Source organism: Taudactylus pleione, unplaced genomic scaffold, assembly GCF_031769625.1.
Source record: "Taudactylus pleione unplaced genomic scaffold, aTauple2 ptg000138l, whole genome shotgun sequence".
NCBI classification, from domain to species: Eukaryota; Metazoa; Chordata; class Amphibia; order Anura; family Myobatrachidae; genus Taudactylus; species Taudactylus pleione.
This window is the reverse complement of record NW_028284540.1, coordinates 16,947,733-16,958,985: the sequence shown is the minus strand read 5'-3', so window position 1 is coordinate 16,958,985 and position 11,253 is coordinate 16,947,733. Positions and strand designations below refer to the sequence as shown.

The following is an 11,253-nucleotide window of genomic DNA, read 5'->3' as shown; positions in this document are numbered from 1 at the left end:
GCCTCTTTCCTGTTTCATTTGGGTCAGGTACAGTGTGCACAAGCAGACTTTTCTTTCTATACTTTTCTTTTTTCCTCTTTGTCTTAGTTTTTAATCCCTGTTTCCCTTTATGCTGTCTCTGTCCCTCTCTTCCTATAGCTCCTCTACCTGCTCTTCTCTTCCTGTGTCCCTGAGGCTGTGCCTGCTACCCTGTGCAGCTTCCCTGTGTCACCTGCTGGGCCAGCTGCTCCATGGACCGCCCGCGCCGCTCTACTCACCCTCCTGCCCGCTTCTCTCCTGCTCCAGCGGCCGATGCCCTGGCCTCCTCCGCTCTTGTGAGCCCTTCCTCTACTCCTGCCGGACGGCGGGCGTCGCGGGGCTCACTCTGCCGCGCCCGCAGTGCGGGAGTTAGCCGGCGCCGCACCCAGCGCTCTGCGAGTGGGAGCTGTGCCTCCTCGCGTACACCCTCCCGCCATCCTGCCGGACAGTCCCAGGCTGCTAGCGGAGGTGGCGCGGATGACGCTGCCTCCGCTGTTAGCGGCCACCATCTTGGGACTCGGCGGGGGGCGGGGCTTAGGTCCATTAATGCTGCAGCCCCACTGGTAGTGCCTGGGGCTGCTGCTATGCCCTCTTTGCCTGCCACTATTCCTCGCCCTCTGCCTGTTGCTCCCTCCCCCCTGCCATCAGCTGGCCAGCAGGTATTTGACCCCACTGCTATTATGGGGCTTTTTGTTAATATGGTCACCACCTTGGCGCCAATGTTTGCGGCCTTGATGCCTGCTACTGCGCAAACAGGGCCAAGCACCCCTGTTGCGACCCCCGTTGCTCCAGCCGCGTCGCAGATAAATTGCGTTTCAGATGTACGTATGCCTGACAGCGCTTCAGGTGCGGGTCCTAATGGTGGTCTTCCGTCAGTTGGGGTCCCACAGCCTTCCTTGGCTCCGGACGGCCTTTCAACATCTATTACAGGTTCCATGGACCCCTCCTGGGAAGCTGGTGACGAGGCGGCTGCTGGTTCGCATCAATCCGGTAGCTGTGCTGATCCTATAGCTGGGACGGTTGGTGAGTGTTCGGCCAGTTCCTATTCTACATTTAGTGACGTAAGTTATTCTACCTCTGACGACTCCAGTGATAATAGCCCCTCCCAGAAAGCTCGCAAGGTGCGTAAGCGTGCGGCTAAGTTCGCTAGGATTGAGGCTGACAGGCGCTTGCATAAGACTCGCCATAAGCGCCACACCCCGCGTGATGACAAGGCGCCCGCGGATAGTGCTGATGCCGGGGTGGTGCATTGCGCAAACACCGCGGTTCTGCGGGGTCTCTGTCCGTGCGTTAAAGACAGGATAAGGAAGGGTCGTTATGTGGACGTATTCGCCCTTACAGATACCATGCGCAAGGAGTTGAGAGCGTAAAGGCGGTATTGGTTTGGATGCCTTCCAGACGTATTCTAATTGGCAGGCTGGGATATTCGTCTTCTCGGCATGCTATTTGGAAACCCGCCCTGCAGAACACCCCAATATCATTAGGTACTTTCATCTAATTCATAATATGCAGAGGTCAGGCCGAGGGACTGCTTGGCGCGTTTACGACGAAGAATTTCGTTGTAAGCAGGACCAGCTGCACATTATTGATTTTGGCTGCAAGGATGTCGAGGTCTGGCTCGATGTCACTCAGGGTGCCAAATCTTCTCCGGCTCCAGTTGGCCAACGGAGAAAGTTCGGCGCTAGCCGGTCGGGCCCATCCAACCATAGTAAGGGTAAGTGCTTCGCATTTAACTCGACACAGTGTTCATTTTGTCGTTTTCGCCACCTCTGTAGCAAATGCGGCGATGCCCACCCAGCTTCTGGCTGCTCGAAATCTATCGCTTCCCCAGCTCCCAGAAAGCCTGCCGGCCCCGGGCCTGCTAGTTAAAGCTTTCTCCCCTGTGAACCTTGACGCCATGGCAAAATGGCTCGCTTGGTACCCTGACACAGTTGCAGCGCAGTTTTTAAGTGATGGCTTTCAGTTTGGTTTTCGTTTGCCGGTAGCTTCAGTGGTGCCTGCGGGTTTTCCAAGGAACCTTCGATCTGCTATAGAGCTGCCGCACATCATTAGGGAAAAAGTCCTTAAGGAGGTGCGGCTTGGTCGCATCATTGGTCCTTTTATTGTGCCCCCTTTAGCTGACTTGGTGCTGTCCCCTGTTGGGGTGGTCCCTAAGAAGACGCCCGGTGCTTTTAGGCTCATTCAGCACCTATCTTTCCCATCTGGCCGATCAGTTAATGACGCCATTCCGCAGGAGCTGTGCTCGGTCTCTTATCAGTCTTTTGATGAGGCGCTAGAGCTAGTCAGGGCTCACGGACCCGGCACTTTGATGGGAAAGGTGGATGTGGAATTGGCTTTTCGCTTGTTGCCCTTGCACCCGGACTCGTTCAGGTACATGGGTTTTCTTTTGGATGACGGATACTACATAGACAAGTGCTTGCCTATGGGGTGTTCCGTGTCCTGTGCCTATTTCGAAAGGTTTAGTACCTTTCTGCATTGGTGCGTCGAGGCTGGTACCGGCGGTCAGGGCGTGGCCCATTACCTGGATGACTTCCTGTGCGTTGGCCCTGCTGATTCCCCCCGTTGCCGTTTTTTGTTAGAGTCCATTCAGGCACTTTTTTCCTTTTTTGGGGTTCCTATTGCCAGCGATAAAACCTTGGGCCCCGTCTCCTGGCTGTCCTATCTGGGCATTGAAATTGATACCTTGGATGGCTGCTGCAGGCTTCCAGCTGAGAAACTTCTCAAATTGAAGCATGCCATTCAGGGTTGCCTGGCTGCGGGTAAGGTGACATTGCGGCAAGCTCAGTCTCTCCTGGGTTTGCTCAATTTCTCTTGCCGGGTGATCCCCATGGGTAGGGTATTTTCTAGGAAACTACAGCGAGCCACTGCAGGTGTCCGCCGGGCGCACCATTTTATTCGGCTCTCAGCCGAAATAAAAAGGGATCTAGCTATTTGGCTCTCGTTTTTAGCCGACTTTAATGGTGTTCTCCTGTGGCTGCCTCCTCCTGTTCCCAGCGGTCAGTTGCAGTTGTTCATGGATGCGGCCGGCTTGTTGGGTTTTGGGTGTTACCTCCGTGGGTCATGGTGCGCTGCCCCCTGGCCTGCGGAGTGGTTTTCCAGGGGTTTAACTAAAGATCTAATCCTTCTGGAATTGTTTCCCATTATGGTGGCGCTGGAACTGTGGGCTCCTGAGTTGCGCGATAGGAACATTGTTTTTAGATGCGACAACCTAGGCATTGTTCACGCTGTTAATGGACAGCGCACTTCTTCCTTGCCTGCTTTGCGCTTGCTTTCGCAGCTAGTGCTGCGTTGTTTGCAATTTAACATTTTGTTTAAGGCACGTCACATTTCAGGCTTGGATAATAACATTGCTGACGCGCTCTCCCGTTTTCAGTGGGATCGGTTTAGGTCGCTTGCTCCGGAGGCTTGTTTAGTTGGTGAGCCTTGCCCCCCATATGTTTGGCAGGTCATCGAGCCGGCATGGAGGGTCTAGCGGAGCAATCCCTTGCCCCAACTACATTGCGGGCCTATCAGAAGGCTTGGTCCGAATGGGAAAGTTACCTACGTCATCGCGGAAGCCAAGGTGAGAGCGTGCAGTGCTCAATGCTTTCTTTTGTTTGGAGCATGTATGTCTCTGGTCGGTCCCGCGCGGTAGTTTCGCGCATGCTGGCTGGCATTTCCTTTTATTCCAGGCTGAAAGGGTGCACAGACCTTACGAAGAGCTTTGCAGTCATCAAGGCCCTTAAGGGTTGGGCTCGCGCCTCGCCTCGGCCGGTTGATAAGCGAAGACCGATTGATATTCCCCTTTTGATTAAGTTGCTAGCTGCGGTTCCTCATGTGGTGATTTCTCCTTTCGAGGCTAATCTTTTTTGTTTGGCTTTTCCTATGGCATTTCATGGTGCCTTCCATATTTCGGAGCTTGTTGCCCCTTCTAGATTAGCGCTTTCGCCCATGTCCCGTTCCGATATCAGTATTGGGGAGGGGGCTTTGTTGTGCAAAATACGGCGATCTAAAACTGATTAACTGGGTCGCGGTCATTGGGTCTCCCTTAAGTCCTGCGTGGATCACCGTGTTTGCCCGGTACATTTGGCTAAGCTTTTCGTGCCATTACGGCCTGTAGTTGGTGGCGCATGGTTGCTTCATGCTGACGGTTCGCCTCTTACTAAGTATCAGTTTCAGTTCATTTTTAGACGCTGTTTGGTTCACATTGGCCTCTCCCCCGGAGATTTCGGTACCCATTCCTTTAGAATTGGCGCAGCTACATCGGCCGCCGCGGCTGGCTTGTCGGTTCCGCAGATCATGGCTCTAGGGCGTTGGAAATCGGCTTGCTATAAGCGTTATGTTAGGCTGATTAAATTGCTGTTGCGTTTTCTGTTGATGTTATGTCTGCCTATGTCTCATGTCTTCGTTCGACTTTTCTTCATGTTTGTTATGTTTGTCTTGTTATGTCTCCCCTGTCCATCCTACTCGGGTAATACTTGCCACTTGTTGCTTTAAACAAGTGGGGGTCTTGAGGGATTTTATTTTACCTTGCTAGACGGACTAATTCGGCCAAACATACAGTCCCTCAGCAGGTTTTTGGTTTACCTCTCGTCGAGTTGCTTTCTTTTTTCCTGTTTACACCACCCCCCCCCCCGCCTCCCCTTCCCTCCCTGGTTTTCCCCTATCGTTCTCTATTGTTGTCCAATGCTAATTTAGATTCTAAACTTAAACTTAAACTTGTTTGTTCTACGTGTTATTAGGCAGCCAAATTTAAAATCGTTATAAAATTAGTTACTGTAAATTTAAGTAAAGTTTGTTATTTTGATTAGTCTCTTCAAACTAAACCTTAATTGTGCTTAAGTTCCCAATCTAGTTATAGTCGGTTTCTTACGGCTGCTAAAATATTTGTTTTACGTCCTGTCTGTCTCTCTCCTGTAACACTATTTTCATTTACTAATTCTATTTACATTCTTTTCCTGCCCCTTATAGGTCCGATATTTGATGTTAGGGATGTTTGGATCGTGGGCCATTCATTTGTTTTTTGGGCCGCTAGGGCCTCCCATGTCAGCGTCCAGCTGTTGCGGCCTGAGTCCGCGAGGATTCGCTGGTTAGGGTTTAGGGGTCTGCATTGGGGGTCTCTTAAGACAAGATTGATGGCCGCAGTACGGCAGTTTGGTGTCCCCAAAGTGCTGGTTATACATCTGGGTGGGAACGACATTGGTTCCAGGATTTCCCTTGATTTAAGGCTTGACATAGTGTCCGACCTCCTCCTCATTATGGGTGCTTGGCCTTTCTGTAAAGTGATTTGGTCCTGCATCATCCCTAGGCTACAGTGGCGTGGTGCTCGTTCTCTAAAAGCTTTGGACGAGGCTCGTAAGAAAATCAATGCTGTTGTAGGGAAGTTTCTGCTGTCACAGGGAGGTTTTGTGATCCAACATCCTTTAATCAGGTTTCGTGATAAACATCTCTATGGGCCTGATGGGGTGCATCTAACGGAGGCTGGTTTAGTTTTGTTTGTTGGGAGTTTGTTTGATGGTATAAGTCAGGTGGTTTAGTGCGTGTGGTGGCGGGCTGCGGTTCTCTTAGGTAGATCCTTGCTTTGGCGAGAAGTACGGCTTATCATCAGCCCGGGTGTAGTGTGTGTGCATTGGGTGTGCTTACCTTCTATTAAGTTGAGAAGTACTGTACCACCTCTACGGGGCAGTACAGCCATCTAAGGATGGTTTTGTGTGTGTTAGAAGGTCTATGATTAATACCCAAGTGCAGGGTTTGACATCCATAGGGCGGATATACGCCTGCAATGCTGTGTTTTTGTTGAGTTAGCATTGTTGGGCTGCTCTGTGTAAGTGCCGTCCTTCCAGCCACCATACAATATTTAAAATATTTAAAGTATTTAAATAATTAAATTAACTTTCATAAATAAATAGCTGACCTGTTTTTTAAATCCATTACTGTCTCTGTGTCTTTATTATTAGATAAGTTTGAAGTGTTATATGTTATGGTTAATGATCACATACACTGGGCAAAACATCAGCCATTACTGCGTTATATGCACACCAGTCAGAGGCACAATAATAGGTAAGTCCTGCTAATATTTAGACTGTGTAGTGCAGCTTTGGTTCATTTTTGGGGTGTGGGTCCCCATAGATTGCTTTGCTGATCTGCTTCAGGGCACCGCAGTATAACACATTTTCCTTTAACACATTTTAATACTTCACTGTCTGTGTCCTTTATATATATGTATTTCACTTTTTTATTTTTATGCTTTATATGCGGCCAGCGGCTGCTCTTAACACTTCACTTTTCTTATTAGAGCGGTGCTTTGGGGTGGATTGGCTGGGCTAGTTTGGGGTGTCCTGCGCTCTGGATTTGAGCCTTAGTATGTTAGGGACCTGCCCGACAAGAGGTTACCCGGATATGGTGGGCAGGCCCATAAGCTTGGCCAAGATTATGCCAAAAACCTCTATTGTATTTACTGCAAAATGTATTTATTTATATATAATCAGTTAATTTGGAGTTGTGCACCTGTATTTTTTCTTTGTGTATATATCAATGGTCTCCACAGGTAGCACCTCCAATTATATATATATGTCCAGAATGTGCAGTCTGAGATCTATTTTCTTTGTAAACTAATTAGTGCATTGATTTGCACACCTGGGAAGCCTGAGCCACTTCCCACTCAGACTAGCACTTCTACTACATTGGTTATAGCATGGAGTCTGGCAATGTAATATGCACACCAGTCAGAGGCACAATAATAGGTAAGTCCTGCTAATATTTAGACTGTGTAGTGCAGCTTTGGTTCATTTTTGGGGTGTGGGTCCCCCTAGATTGCTTTGCTGATCTGCTTCAGGGCACCGCAGTATAACACATTTTCCTTAAACACATTTTAATACTTCACTGTCTGTGTCCTTTATATATATATGTATTTCACTTTTTTATTTTTATGCTTTATATGCGGCCAGCGGCTGCTCTTAACACTTCACTTTTCTTATTAGAGCGGTGCTTTGGGGTGGATTGGCTGGGCTAGTTTGGGGGTGTCCTGCACTCTGGATTTGAGCCTTAGTATGTTAGGGACCTGCCCAACAAGAGGTTACCCGGATATGGTGGGCAGGCCCATAAGCTTGGCCAAGATTATGCCAAAAACTTCTATTGTATTTACTGCAAAATGTATTTATTTATATATAATCAGTTAATTTGGAGTTGTGCACCTGTATTTTTTCTTTGTGTATATATCAATGGTCTCCACAGGTAGCACCTCCAAATATATATATATGTCCAGAATGTGCAGTCTGAGATCTATTTTCTTTGTAAACTAATTAGTGCATTGATTTGCACACCTGGGAAGCCTGAGCCACTTCCCACTCAGACTAGCACTTCTAATACATTGGTTACAGCATGGAGTCTGGCAATGTAATATGCACACCAGTCAGAGGCACAATAATGGGTAAGTCCTGCTAATATTTAGACTGTGTAGTGCAGCTTTGGTTCATTTTTGGGGTGTGGGTCCCCCTAGATTGCTTTGCTGATCTGCTTCAGGGCACCGCAGTATAACACATTTTCCTTTAACACATTTTAATACTTCACTGTCTGTGTCCTTTATATATATGTATTTCACTTTTTTATTTTTATGCTTTATATGCGGCCAGCGGCTGCTCTTAACACTTCACTTTTCTTATTAGAGGGTGCTTTGGGGTGGATTGACTGGGCTAGTTTGGGGGTGTCCTGCACTCTGGATTTGAGCCTTAGTATGTTAGGGACCTGCCCGACAAGAGGTTACCCGGATATGGTGGGCAGGCCCATAAGCTTGGCCAAGATTATGCCAAAAACCTCTATTGTATTTACTGCAAAATGTATTTATTTATATATAATCAGTTAATTTGGAGATGTGCAGCTGTATTTTTTCTTTGTGTATATATCAATGGTCTCCACAGGTAGCACCTCCAATTATATATATATGTCCAGAATGTGCAGTCTGAGATCTATTTTCTTTGTAAACTAATTAGTGCATTGATTTGCACACCTGGGAAGCCTGAGCCACTTCCCACTCAGACTAGCACTTCTACTACATTGGTTACAGCATGGAGTCTGGCAATGTAATATGCACACCAGTCAGAGACACAATAATAGGTAAGTCCTGCTAATATTTAGACTGTGTAGTGCAGCTTTGGTTCATTTTTGGGGTGTGGGTCCCCCTAGATTGCTTTGCTGATCTGCTTCAGGGCACCGCAGTATAACACATTTTCCTTTAGCACATTTTAATACTTCACTGTCTGTGTCCTTTATATATATGTAATTCACTTTTTTATTTTTATGCTTTATATGCGGCCAGCGGCTGCTCTTAACACTTCACTTTTCTTATTAGAGCTAGGGGTGTGCACCGGCCACTTTTCGTGTTTTGTGTTTTGGTTTTGGATCTGGATTTTTCTTCGTGTTTTGGATCTGGATTGGTTTTGCCAAAACCACCCTTGCGTGTTTTGGGTTCTGGGTTTTGTGTTTTGGATCTGTATTTTTTTGAAAAAAAGCATAAAAACAGCTAAAATCACAGAATTTGTAGGTTTTTCTGCTCCTATGCTATTATTAACCTCAATAACCTTAATTTCCACTCATTTCCAGTCTATTCTGAATACCTCACACCTCACAATAGTGTTTTTATGTCCAAAAGGTTGCACCGAGGTAGCTGGATGACTATGCTAAGCGACACAAGTGGGCGGCACAAACACGTGACCCATCTAGGCGTGAAACTGCAGTGGCAGACAGGATGGCATTGAAAAACTAGGCCCCAAACTGTACATAATGCAAAGAAAAAAAAGAGGTGCAAGATGGAATTGTCCTTGGGCCCTCCCACCCACCCTTATGTTGTATAAACAGGACATGCACACTTTAACAAACCAATCATTTCAGCGCCAGGGTCTGCCACACAACTGTGGCTGAAATGATTGGTTCGTTTGGGCCCCCACAAAACAAGCTGGCAATTTATCTGTCCCTGCACAAACTGGCTCTACGGAGGCAAGATGTCATCCTCATCCTCCTCATCCACCGATTCCTCACCCTCTTCAGTGTGTACATCCTCATCCTCACAGAGTATTAATTCGTCCCTGCTGGAACCACAGGTCCCTCTGTACGTTCTGGAGGCTGGTCTCCCTGGAAGAGTTGATAATTCATTTTATGAACATCATCTTCTCCACATTTTGTGGAAGCAACCTCCTACGCCTTTCGCTGACAAGGTTCCCGGCTGCACTAAACACTCTTTCGGAGTACACACTGGAGGGGGGGCAACTCAGGTAAAATAGAGCCAGTTTGTACAGGGACCTCCAAATTGCTTCTTTTTTCTGCCAGTACAGGTACGGACTGTCTGACATGCCTACTTGGATGCTGTCACCGATGTAATCCTTTAACAGACAGACGCACGCTTGTCGCTGCTGCTTTGAGGATTCAAGTGCGGCTACAGCCCACACAATTCACAAAGACAGAAAAAAAAAAGAATATTTTTATTGTTTGTGGAGCACACTTTGAGGGTTACACCACCCTTTAACAGACAGACGCACGCTTGTCGCTGCTGCTTTGAGGATGCAAGTGCGGCTACAGCCCACACAATTCACAAAGACAGAAAAAAGAAGAAGAATATTTTAATTGTTTGTGTAGAACACTTTGAGGTGTCACCACCCTTTAACAGACAGACGCACGCTTGTCGCTGCTGCTTTAAGGATGCAGGTGCGGCTACAGCCCACACATTTCACAAAGACCAAAAAAAAAAGAACAATATTTTAATTGTTTGTGTAGAACACTTTGAGGTGTCACCACCCTTTAACAGACAGACGCACGCTTGTTGCTGCTGCTTTAAGGATGCAGGTGCGGCTACAGCCCACACAATTCACATAGACAGAAAAAAAAAGAACAATATTTTAATTGTTTGTGTAGCACACTTTGAGGGTGTCACCACCCTTTAACAGACAGACGCACGCTTGTCGCTGCTGCTTTGAGGATGCAAGTGTGGCTACATCGCACACAAGTCACAAACACATTAAAAAAATAGTTTTTTATTTTTTGGAACACTTTGAGAGTTACACCACCCTTTAACAGACAGACGCACGCTTGTCGCTGCTGCTTTAAGGATGCAGGTGCGGCTACAGCCCACACATTTCACAAAGACCGAAAAAAAAAGAACAATATTTTAATTGTTTGTGTAGAACACTTTGAGGGTGTCACCACCCTTTAACAGACAGACGCACGCTTGTCGCTGCTGCTTTAAGGATGCAGGTGCGGCTACAGCCCACACATTTCACAAAGACCAAAAAAAAAAGAACAATATTTTAATTGTTTGTGTAGCACACTTTGAGGGTGTCACCACCCTTTAACAGACAGACGCACGCTTGTCGCTGCTGCTGTAAGGATGCAGGTGCGGCTACAGCCCACACAATTCACAAAGACAGAAAAAAAAAGAACAATATTTTAATTGTTTGTGTAGCACACTTTGAGGGTGTCACCACCCTTTAACAGACAGACGCACGCTTGTCGCTGCTGCTTTAAGGATGCAGGTGCGGCTACAGCCCACACATTTCACAAAGACCAAAAAAAAAAGAACAATATTTTAATTGTTTGTGTAGCACACTTTGAGGGTGTCACCACCCTTTAACAGACAGACGCACGCTTGTCGCTGCTGCTTTAAGGATGCAGGTGCGGCTACAGCCCACACAATTCACAAAGACAGAAAAAAAAAGAACAATATTTTAATTGTTTGTGTAGCACACTTTGAGGGTGTCACCACCCTTTAACAGACAGACGCACGCTTGTCGCTGCTGCTTTGAGGATGCAGGTGGAATCTAGACGGGATTTGGAACCGAGGACACACTACCTCCATCAATTGTCTAAATCCCACTGCACTAATGTCGGATACCGGACGCACGTCTAACACCAACATAGCAGTCAAGGCCTCAGTTATACGTTTTGCTTCAGGATGACTGCTGTCGTACTTCATCCTCATCGCTAGGGACTGTTGGAGGGTCAATTGTTTAGTAAAAGTAGTGATGTTCCTACTTCCTCTCTGGGATGATGAACAACTCCCAGCAGCAGCAACAGCACTAGGAGGAAGTGGTTCTTGATCTTTCCCTATTTTATTTTTATCGGAGAAAGTTTGGTCCTCCATTTATGTTATATTGATATATATACGTGCGGCTAAAGCGCACACAAACACAGAAAATATTATTTTATTTTTGCTGGAGAGTAGTGCACTTTGTGGGTTACACCACCCTTTAAGAAATGAGCCAGCCGGCT

At 47.0% G+C, this 11,253-nt stretch overlaps 2 protein-coding genes across 2 annotated transcripts; both read left to right on the top strand.

Annotated features, from left to right (window-relative positions):
- Positions 1-1,804: 1,804 nt before the first annotated feature.
- On the top strand, positions 1,805-3,405 carry LOC148522863 (uncharacterized). Its single transcript, XM_088473636.1, has 2 exons — positions 1,805-3,014; positions 3,392-3,405. Exons 1-2 carry the CDS (start codon positions 1,805-1,807, stop codon positions 3,403-3,405), a joined length of 1,224 nt encoding a protein of 407 aa, XP_088329762.1.
- Positions 3,406-3,477: 72 nt separating this feature from the next.
- LOC148522862 (uncharacterized) lies at positions 3,478-5,534 on the top strand. Its single transcript, XM_088473635.1, has 2 exons — positions 3,478-3,580; positions 4,969-5,534. Exons 1-2 carry the CDS (start codon positions 3,478-3,480, stop codon positions 5,532-5,534), a joined length of 669 nt encoding a protein of 222 aa, XP_088329761.1.
- The last annotated feature ends 5,719 nt before the right edge of the window (positions 5,535-11,253 follow it).